The sequence below is a fragment of the Cinclus cinclus genome, chromosome 11 (genome assembly GCF_963662255.1).
Source record: "Cinclus cinclus chromosome 11, bCinCin1.1, whole genome shotgun sequence".
NCBI lineage: Eukaryota > Metazoa > Chordata > Aves > Passeriformes > Cinclidae > Cinclus > Cinclus cinclus.
The window spans coordinates 2458214-2469555 of record NC_085056.1 but is presented as its reverse complement, the minus strand read 5'-3'; the positions used below and the strand labels follow the sequence as shown (position 1 = coordinate 2469555).

General features: G+C 52.1%; 1 protein-coding gene across 1 annotated transcript; it reads right to left on the bottom strand.

The window, feature by feature from the left end:
• Window positions 1–2227: 2227 nt before the first annotated feature.
• Window positions 2228–11090, bottom strand: IRF8 (interferon regulatory factor 8). Its single transcript, XM_062499826.1, has 9 exons — window positions 11057–11090; window positions 9214–9388; window positions 7926–8109; window positions 6845–6933; window positions 6317–6428; window positions 6011–6058; window positions 4966–5352; window positions 4257–4372; window positions 2228–3366 (listed from the first exon to the last, which is right to left on the bottom strand). The coding sequence occupies exons 2-9, from the start codon at window positions 9385–9387 to the stop codon at window positions 3196–3198; spliced, it is 1281 nt and encodes a 426-aa protein (XP_062355810.1). The 5' UTR covers window position 9388; window positions 11057–11090; the 3' UTR covers window positions 2228–3195.
• Window positions 11091–11342: the final 252 nt, after the last annotated feature.

Sequence of the window (11342 nt, the reverse complement as noted above, 5' to 3'; positions counted from 1 at the left end):
GAAACCAACGAAAGTATTTGAGTCACCAGTCACCTCAAACCACCAAGACAGGGCACAGCTGCACCAGCAGCTCCCTGGAGCTGCCCAGGGCTGGGCAAGGTGCAGGGATGGGTGTCAGGGATGCAGGCCCTGGACTGGGGCACTTCCAGACCCCACCAGCTTCCCAGCTGGGGATGGCAGTGCCGTTCCCGCCTGGCTTGCAGGAAAAGTGAGAGATGTGCAGGAGTTCCTTCTGGAATTTCACAAAAGCCACGGTGACTCTGGGGCCAGAGCACCCCTGTGTGAAATCAAGGCACTTACCTTGAAATCTGTTTCTGGGACATCAGCCTCAGAGGCATCCTCGTGACGGATGGCGGGATGGGGGAATCCAGTTTAGGCCTAAACCCAAGCCTAATCCAGGCATTAAGCCTAAATCCAGCACTTCTGCAAGCCCTACCTGAGCTAAAAGGGGACCCTGCCCACAATCACCTGCCCACCCCACTACCCTCCTTGCATCCCACCAGCTCCTTCCCAGTCCCTCCTCACCCACCAGGTATTTCCCCTTGGAATGTCTCTGGGATGGAAGCCACGGTGCTGGTTGAGGTCCCAAAGCAAGTTCTGGGCTCGGAGACACGCTGCCAACACTAAAAATAACCAGAGCAATAAAAGGCACCTCAGCTCTCCACGGCTCTTCGGTGGTCTGGGGTGAAAATTGAAAGAGCCCTGGGCAGGAGCAGGTGGCTCCAGGCGAGCACAAGGTGCTGGTTTCTGAGGAAGGACTTGGCCTTGCACATCTGGGGAAACCACGAGTGGGGTTTCTGGTGTCCCAGGCTCCAGCCCATCGTGTGTTCCACGAGCTGCTCCAGCACAGCCCACAGCGGGTTCCTCACTCCCACCTCCACCCTGCAGAGACCCACAGGACGTGAGGTTTCCTCACCCTCTGGGTGAGCAGAAAGGGCTGGATTTTAAAAACTGGATTAAAAAAAAAAAAAAAAGCAGGATTAAAGCCCGTGGGATCCTCAGGAGGAGCAGAGGAAGGCTGAGCAGTGCTCACAGTGCACCTACAGGTGCCATGCCCACCTCAGTGGCACAGCATCCCACAGGGGCTTACAGGAGTTGGGTTTTCCTTTGCCTTTAGGCTCCTGGTGCATCATAAAAGGTCTTGCTGTGCAGCCAGCTCTGCTCACAATCACCAAGCCCAAATGCTGTAACACCTGCAGAAGATGGGCACAAGCAGGACCATGAGCATCCCACCAGCAGGACTAGGGCGAGGATGGAGGAATTCCCTTAATCCTCATGTTCGATCACAAAGTTCAAGCTGTTCACATCCCAGCTCAGAGCACCCTCCTGAGAAATCTGGATGGAGAAGGGTCCTGGTTTCTGTTGGGATAGAGTTCATTTTCTTCTCAGTAGGGATGAGCAATTGTATTGTGCAGCACTGGCTTCTCTTTTATTCCTTCAATTTCATTACAATTACTATAATTTATATTTTGATAATAGGAATCCCTGAGTGATTTGCATTGAAAGGGACCTTCGAATTCATCTCATTCCACCTCCTGCCCTGAGCAGGGACACATTCCACTGTCCCAGATTGCTCCAAGCACCATCAAACCTTGCACTGAGTGTTTCCAGGGATGGGGCAGCCACAGCTTCTCTGGGAAATCTGTGCAAGGGCCTCACCTCCCTCATAGGGAAGAATTTCTTTCCAAAGTAAAGATTTTTTTCCCAAATATTAAACTGTCCTCATTCCACAAAGTTTTTCTTTCCAATTTCCCTCCCCCTGAAGGGGTAGCAGGGAATGAGGGAGCACCTGGCTGTAAACTGGGATTGCACCACAAGAGGACAGTGGGGAAACGCTCCCATTTCCCATGGGAAAAGGAAAAGAGGAAGGTTTTGGACACAACCATAAAAAATTGCCCCCACGCCATGATCTTGCAGCACCACACCTAGCTCAGTGCTGTGGCAGATGAGCAGGGACACATCTTCCTCCTCCCTGGAATGAAGGCTCTCTCCCATTTCCCTCCCTCCATTGCATTACAGCATTTTTTTACTCATTTTTTTTCCTGCTTGGAGATGAATCCAGGAAGTTCTGGAAGAGGAAGGAGGTGACAGAGGCTTACCACAGACTCCACCACAGGTTAAACCAAATCAGGGGCAAGTCAGAGGTCCCAGACTCCATCCCCCACGAGCTCTGAGACCCTACTCGTTCCACCCAAAAAAAAAAAAAAAACCCACATTGCAAGAGAAATACAAAATATAGCACTTTAATTGCAGGGCAATATAAAAATTTACCAAAAAAATTAATAAACCTCAGGCATACAATAAATAGGCAGCTTTGGTGGCACACACACATGTGCTGTCCTGCTTTGGGAGGCACCAGCAGCTCCCCAGAGCTGGGGGCACACACAGAGGCTGTGAAAATGAGGATTTACACATGGATGATGCTGCCTGGACACGCTTGGGAGAGCCCCACACGTGTGTTTGGGAGGGTGAAGCCAAACTATTCACACTGTGCTGCAATCTTGAAAAATTAAATTTCTATATATTTATATAAACTCTGGCACTGGTCAGGAAAAATTAAGATTCCTAAGTTTTCATATTCAGTATTTACATATAGAATCTCTGCATCGGTTTGCAAATTTCAATCCACTTTGGCATGAAAGAGAAACACATAAATCTCACAGCAAAAATAAAGAGGAATTTCAGGAGTTCTCTTTGGGAGGCACACCCTGCCTTCCATCAGCAGGGCTCTTTGAAGGGGGAAAGCTGATATAATTTCCTAAATTTGAGCTTTCTAAGGCTTTTGCAAGAGTCACCTCCTATCAAATTGCTACTCTCAGCACGGTCTGAGTTGCAGATTGTTGGGGCAGATGGTTACAGCTGTTGATTTTTGGTTCTGCTTGACTGGCCATTAACAAAGGCAACACAAAGCAAAGCCAGCCCTGACCTTCCTGCACAGCTTGGATGCTCCCTTGTCCCCCAGCCATGAAAAGTCACTTTTATCATAAATTGTTTACAGGACAAACACTGAACATCCAACCTATTTGCTCAACACTGGATTTATACAGACTCTGCACTGAAAACAGCAGAGAACAAAACCCAGCTTTCCAAAACAAAAACCAACCAAACAAAAAACAACAACAACAAGAACAAGAGGGGGGATTTTAGGCACTCATGGGACTAGTCTGGGTCTGGCAAAGCCCAGCCTAGCAGGGCTCAGACTGCAATCTGCTGGCTCTCTCGGAAGAGCGGCCGTGTCGTGCAGATGTCCTGGAAGATCCGATAGCCCTGGTCATGCTGGGGCTCCTCAGCCATGGGGAGCATGGGGCTGGAGCTGCAGCTCTTCCCAGCCTCGTCCACCACCTGCCTCAGGTACAGCTGCTCCACCTGGGACAAAGGAAAAAAGGTCAGGAATTGAGTGAAGAGTGTTCTCTTTGCTCCATCCACTGGAGATGGGGTGGAGGACACACAGCAGGGCACAGGTGGCCAGGTCCTGCCAGGACAGCAGGTCTGACTCCACCAGCACCTCCAGGAATAAAGGAGCAGCCCCAGGAGCTCCTGCCAGCAGGGACACTGAGGTGCAAGGACAGGCAGCACATCCCGAGGGATCACTGGGGCAGACAGTCAAGACACCAAGAGGTGACAAGGTCAGAAGTTGTGCAGGAGGCACAGGACAAGTCTCTGATCTTGTAAAATCCTCACAGATCTCTGCTGGCCCAAGAGGGGGTGCCACACCCTCCCTGTGCCCTCCCTGTCATGTCCCTGCTGTCACAGCCTGGTTAGACCAAGAGGCTCCAGAAATTCCCTGTCCTGAGCCTTCTCAATCCTAGAACTGCTGCAGCTTCTCCAAGGAGATGTTTCTGACCATGAGGAGTGACCCCATATCCCATCCCCTCCTTCACCCTCCTAAGGTTTCCCAACCCCACTGCTGCCAATTGTGGCTGTTGGCCACATCACAGACTAATCTTAAATCCACCCATCCAGGGATTTACTTCCCCCATTTCCCACAGGAAAAGGGAGAAGTCCCAGTGCCAATGCAGGATCAGGAGGAAAACAAAAGATTTCCCTGCAGTTCACATTAGAGAGCTCCATTTGCAAACCCAGCTCCAGGAATTTGACAATCAGCAGCCCAAGTGCCTCTCAGGAGGTTGTGGAAAAGCCACCACACTTCCACCCCCAATCCAGGCACCCAAATTCCCCGTGGCTCCAGGGGACGGAGCTCTGCTGGCAAAATTCCCACCTTGTCTGGGTCCCTTTTTCTCCCAGCCCCCCCATACCTGGACAAGGATGAGTTTACACCTCAGTGGCACCGCATCTGGGAACTCCTCCCCGAAGCACAGCATCACTCTGCTGTCTGGGAAGCGGCCCTGGTTGTTGTAGTACTGCTGCAGCTCTGCAAGGACAGAGGAAAACTTGGAATTTGCCTTCCAGAGGCTGCCAGCCTTTGTTACACATCCCTGGGATCAAACACCCCCGCAAGGAAGCTACGGGCTCAAGCAAAGCCTCCAACTTTGGAATGTGCCACGTGACCCAGAACACCAGATTATTCCTTCCCAGCTCTGGTAGTGTCACCTGCTCCTCCAGAGCACTTGGGAACCCAGCAGTGATGGATTCCAAGTGGTACAAGGAAAAAAGGCTCCACATTTTCAACCCCACCACAGGGCTCAAGGGTGTCTCACAGTGGGTCTGAGCTCCAGAAACCCTTTGTGCATCGTCCCAGGGCTTTGGGATCCCAGAATTGCCTCAGCTTTTCCAGGAAGTGTCTGGCCAGAGTCACAGAGACCATCTCTGTTACCCCATCCCCTTCTCCACCCTCCTGAAGGTTTCCCAATCCCAAACTGCTGCCATCCAGGGTTGGTGATGGGCTAGATGTGACCCATCACCACATCTGCTGGCTGACCATCTTAAATCAACCAACACAGGGATTCATTTCCCACAGGAAAGAGCAGAAGTCCTAACACCAAAAATCAGGAGGCTCCTACAAACCTCGGAAGAACAAATTGGTGTCAAAGATCTTCACCACGTCCTCCCGGTCCAGTTTGTTGGGCCTGTCCTTGTAGGCCATGGTGTTGCCACTCCAGAAGACCCTGCCCTGGCACAGCCTCTTGATGAAGATGCCCTGCTTGTTGCTGTGCAGGAGGACACCCTTCTCCAGGTGCCCAAAGAGTTTCCTGGTGATCTGCTTCTGCCGGTCGTTCTGGATGGCGTCGGCCGAGGGGAACGGGACGTGCTCCAGGGCATCAGGGGCGTAGAGCTTCTCCCCGTGGCCCGAGGGCTGGCCCAGAGAGATCCTGCAGCCCTCAGAGCACGAGGTGCTGACATGGCCCACCAGCCTCCCGCTGTAGTAGAAGCTGATCACCATCTGGGAATAACCTGGGGGGTGATGGATGTGCACCTCTCGTCAGGAAAGGACAAACCTCTTCCTCTCTGCCGTGCCCAAATCCCAAGTTTTCTGGGAGTGACTCTCTCTTGGTGGAGGGACATCTCCTCCAGCCTGGTCCAGGATTGACCAGCAAGTGAAAGCTCCCAGTATTACAGGGTCATGGAATGGTTGGGGTTGGAAGGGACCTCTGGAGATCACCCAGTCCAAGCCCCCTGCCCAGGCAGGGTCACAGGTGACACAGGAACAAATCCAGGTGGGGCTGGAATATCTCCAAAGAGAAAAATTCCACAACTCCCTGGACAGCTCTTCCAATGCTCTGACAACCTCCATGGGAAGTTTTCCCTCATGTTGAGGCGGAGCTTCTGGTGGTTTATTTTATGGCCATGAAATATATTGAACCTCTTACTCCTTTACTCCACACTCCCTCCAAGCCATGGGCAGATCTCCCCATTCCAAAGGCTGGTTGATCCCAGCATCCCAAGCAGCTGCTCTCTGCCCCCATGCCACCAGGCAGGACTCATCCCAGTATGGAAATGTGGATAATCAGGAGGGTACAGCACCTCCTAAACCCAAAGCAAAGCCTCCCTCAAGGTGGGGGACAGAGTCAGAGCCAAGAGGGGTACCTGCTAGCCAGGTGAGGTGCCTTACCTGAGTGATACTGCTCGTAGCTGGAGTATCCATTCATCAGGGGCAACGCTGTGGGCACAGAAAGCCAAGCTGAGCCTGCAATCCCAGCTCCCAAATCCCAATCCCACAGTTCACCCCACCAGCCTCCTCATTTCTGTCCCAGGTTTCCCAGGTCCCACATGGGAAATGCCAGCAAAAGCTTCCAGCTGGATTTCTTAATGACTACTTCAAACATCATTCTTAAGGAAGATTAAATAAGTGCTCCCCAGGAAGCTTTTTCGTGCCCCAAAAATCCCCCAAATACCACAAAAGCTGTTGGCTACCTACCAGGGCTGGGCTGCTGCACCCACCAGTCAGGTATTGGGGGGTTCCTGCAGGTCTCCTGGGGGGGTGAGGGGCTCCTCTTGATGATCCCCAGGTATTCATCCACACAGGAGGGCTGTGGGACAGCAGACACCAGGATCAGAGCAGGTTTGATGCCTCCAGCAAGGCACTTGAAGCACTCAGATAGGCTCCAAATGGCAAATGCCAACCAATTTTTGAGGGGTTAGTAAGATCAAGTCTGGCATCGCCCAGGTTGGACATTTGAATAAGACCCTCGAGAGCTACTGAGGGGAAGCAACCAGGTGTGAGAAGGGCAACAAGGGGCACAGAGCTGTGATGATCTCCATCCCCAGTGAAGGTGGATGCCCAAGGAAAGCAGGAGCCAACATCAGAACTGTGCCCTGGTGCTGGCTCACCTGCATGAGCTGCAAATGCAGCACTGCAGCTTTGCAGCTGGAATTTGGGGAAGGCAGTGCTTTAGCAGGCAGCTTGAGCCAAGCACTCCACCTGCAGCCCAAGGTGAGGCCTCACCTCTTTGATGAGGTCATCGATGGCAGAGGAGCTGCAGTCCATCTCCGTGACATCATTCAGGCTGCTCCCGTTGGCAATCCCTGCTTTGCCTGCAAGGAGAGGTGGGGGTACAGTGAGAACATCCACACTTGCCAAGCACAGCTCATCTTGAAGGGTTTTAGAAACCTTTCACCCAGTGAAAGTTATGAAACCAAGAACCACAGCAGAGCCATGTAACAGCACCTTGGAGAGGCTCACAGCCCCTCCAGAGCTGCTTTTTGGGGCCAAAAATCACTTTACAGATCATTCCCCTGCCCTGCACAGGGAACAACAGCAAGAAAAAAATCAAAAGTCTGGCTGGTTACAAAGACAGAGCTGGAGCAGAGGAGAGGGTTTAGGGTTTTTTTGAGCAACCCAGAGACTGGGGGTGGGACTGCTGCTTCTCCTTTTTCCACCAGTTACCCCAGTGCAGTGGTGCTGCTGGTGGGAACCTGCAGTGCCATTTGCATAGAGGCAGCTCAGACCCTGTGTGAACAGGCTGGAGGGGACAGAGATGCTAAAGGTAGACTTCCTGACTGCAAAATCATTCTTTTTTTTTTTTTTTTGCAAGTTTTTAACTTACAAAAAAGTGCACAGGTTCCCCTAACCACAGAGTTATAGTTAGTGCGATCTGAACCACACCAGACATCAGAGCAGCTCTCTGCAAAATTATTGCTCCTCCAGCAAGAAAAGAGATTTATTGCAGGTCCCCACCATCCTCACAGGGCAGGGATTGGGAGGAGAAAAAAAAAAAAAAAAAGGTTGAGGGTCATGTCCCTCCCCCAGGCAGGGAAGGTGGAATTTGCCCCTACAACATCCTTAGGGGATGGAAGCTTCCACAAGGCTGCAGCTGTCCCCTGTTTCCTAGGGGTTTAAGGAGTTAAAACAAATAAGCCTGGCCTTTCTCCTTCCCTCCCTGTCACCCCAAGGGGACATCTGTAAAACAGGACAAGCAAACAGCCAGTGCACAGAGCAGGGGCTGGCCAGGAAGCCCAGCTCAGGTGCAGGGCTGCGGTCACAGGCTGGAGCCAGAGAGGGCTCAGTCCTTTCCTGGGGAACTCACACTTCTGCTCCTCCTCTGGCACGATCCTATAGACCTTGTAGGGCTCAGAGATGTCCAGCTGGGATCTGTCTGTCACCTCCTCAAAGTCAGGACTCTTGTTCAGGGCACAGCGAAGCCGCGTCTTCCACGTGGCCGGCTCTGCTTTGTCACCTTCTTTGAATTTGCCTTTGAAAACAGCCCAGGCCTAAAGCAAAGAATAAAAAAAAAATAAAATCAAAAACTAAGAAAATCCTCTCTGCAAACACTTCAAAGCCTCCCAGGGAGGAAGAGCTGGGGTTGCAGAGAGCACTTTGCATCTTGCAGCCTCTCAAGCATCTCTTGGGGATTTGCTGTTTCACTCCTAGACTGCGGCCACCTGCACAGCCACCACACCTGGGGGGGTTTGGGGGTGCAGAGCAGCACTACCTGCCTCAGAAATGCAGACAAGTCTTTTAAAACGCAGATTTACAAACAGCAGAGGTCAAAACCATCATGTGTGGATTTACTTCTGCACTTACGGGTAAAATCAAGGAATTGCTGCTCAATTGAAAATCAAAATAAACTTCATTTTCCAGCTCCTGACTAATAAATTAATAAACTGGTTTTTCTGAGATTAGAACATAATTTGTGCTTTTGGTAGGAGAACATATTTTACCACTGAAGGAAGAATGAAAAATATTACATATTTTTAAAATATAAATACTGATTTCTTTTAGAGATATTTCTATATTTTCAGAGGACTGAGTTCAAGGGTATTCTCATAACTCAGTGCTCCCAAACCAATTGTTACTGAAATTACCTACCTACTGAAATCCTTTACCAGTACTGATACTTGGAGGTAGGGTCAGAGGAAAGGGAATTCCTGGGGGAGGCCTGACCTTTTTGCTTCAGGATAGAATTTTCCCATATTTTCCAAAACTGGAAACCCCCCTTCAGTGAAACCCTTCCTTCCCACCTGCAAAGTCTTTTTAGTTTGGTTGGTTTTTTTTTTTTTAATATAAATCCAGCACTTTATCAAGAGAAGTGATGAGAAGTTTAGAGCAGGTCAAAAGCTGCTTCTTATGTCAAACCTGCATTCAAACATGCTGAAAACAAGCCTAAAACTGATTCTAACTTTCGACAAAAAGGAATAAACCATCCCAAAAAAAAAAAAAAAAAAAAAAAAAAAAAAAAAAAAAAAAAAAAAAGCCTGGGAGAGCAACTGCAGCATCTCCTGCAAGGGTTAAAGATGTAAAACCCAGAGACACCATGGCCATGACCCACCAAGGCACAAAACCAACACCACAGAGCACCAAGAAAAGGTCCCTACCTTGAAAATAGAAGCATCCACCTCCTGGTTGTAGTCCTGCTTGCCGGCGTGCTTCCAGGGGATGCGGAACATGGATTTCTGCTCGTTCTCCCAGATGAGCCCCGGGTAGAGCTCGCTGTCGATCTGCTCGATGAGCCACTGCCGCAGCCGCCTGCCGCCGTTCCGGTCACACATCCTGCAGGGACACAGAGTCCAAGCCCTGTCAGCTCTCCCATTTCCATCCCAGCACAGCTGGGGAGCAGGGATTGGGCTGCTTTGCTCCGTGCTCAGCTGGCAGTGGCACCACCCGAAGCTTTTGGAAGTCCCATGTTTGCCCGTGGAATGAGATGAGCTTGAAGGTCTCGTCCGACCCAAAGCCTTCTGGGATCCCACAGTTCTGTAGTTCTGGGATTAAAATATTCCCACCCCACCCCTGCTTCTTTGAAAATTAAAAAAAAAAAATAGACTATTTCCTTCTGAGTTACTTCAAATTCTTCCTCCGGCTCTACCAAAGTTCCGCTCCCAGAGGCAGCTGACTCAGTGCTCTGCTTATTCCTATTTTGCTGCAGGATAAATCACAGAGGAAGAAGATGGATGGGGATTAAAGCCCTCAGCTGTGCTGTCACCTGAGCAAGTGACACTGGGCAGGCCATCCTGGGGTGCCAGAGGTGTACCTGGCTGGCCTCAGCACAAGGATTTTTCCCAGAGGGGGTAGCAGCTCCTCTCAACAGGCACCATTTGGGGAGCAGATGCCAGCTCCAAACTGCATCCCAAATCCTCACAGGGACAAGGAACACACAACTGCTGGAAGCAAAGTGCCAGGCTCAACCCTCCCTGTCACCTCCATGGCATGACAGGAGCTGGTGGCTTGGCAGAAGTGATCAGCAGCCCCTAAATCAACTTTCCAGGCATTTTGGGCTCTAAATTTTACTGGACTGCCTCTCCCTCATTCATTTCTTATCTACTGCCCCACTGGAAGATTTCTGGGGAGAAAACAAGGATGGTCCCAGCACAGCCTGAGAGCCAGCGGTCCCTGTTTTGCCATGGGCTCCCACCAGCTCAGGGCCACCAAATTCCATCCCTTCTCCACTGCCCAGCAGGACACAAAGACGGCCCTGGCTGTTTTTTAGGGATGATGAGCACTAACATCACCAGCCAAAATATCACAGAGGGCACAGCTCCGGGTACCCCAAAGGATATGCCAGGAGGAGAGGGGGCAGCCTCTCTGGGGGCTCCAGAACCCAACCTGAGTGATGCCAAAAGGGAAGAACCTGAGAAATCCCACAGAAATGGGCCACTCCTGAATCACCCCGTTTTCTAGAAAGCTTCTTCCCATCACTGCCAGAGCTCCATCTCCCTCCCCGAGAGGGAGTCAAGGAGCTCCTTTAACCGGGCCGGTAGCGCCCCGCAGCTCCCACCCGCCCATCCCGGGCTCTGCGACCGGCAGCGGGCTCGGTCCCTGCGCAGGGGACCGCGATGGGGACTTCCCGCATCCGTGCGATCCCGCAAACTCTCTGCCCTTCTCCGCAGTCCGCAGGCGTGCGGGTAATCGGGGTAGGGGTCGGGACCTGCTCCTGCCTTTCCACCGCTCGGTGCCGGTGCCTTCCCGGTGTCCTCTCACAGAGGATGCCGGTACAGGACGCTACACCGCGGCAGGTCCCTGCCCACCCCACAGGGAATGCCGATGTGTGTCCCTGTCCCGCTGCCCACCCACGGGTGATGCCGGTACCTGTTCCCCAGCCGATCCCTGCCCACCCACGGGTAATGCCGGTACCTGTTCCCCGGCCGATCCCTGCCCACCCACGGGTGATGCCGGTACCTGTTCCCCAGCCGATCCCTGCCCACCCACGGGTGATGCCGGTACCTGTTCCCCGGCCGATCCCGGTGCAGAACGCAGATCTGCGCTCCCTCTCCCAACGCCGCGCCCGCGGAGTCACGGCGTTCATTTTATATACCAGCGATATAACGAGGCCACGCCCATCACCACACCCCTCCACGCTCCACCAATCACCGGCTCCTCCCCTCTCCCGCCCTACCCAATAGGGAGGCGGGTCTGTGCAGGTCCGACCAATGAGAGGCGTCCCGGCGGGGCGCGCGCCGTAGTTTCTCTTAAAGCGCGGCTTTCCCCGAAATCGGCTGACCGGGAGGGG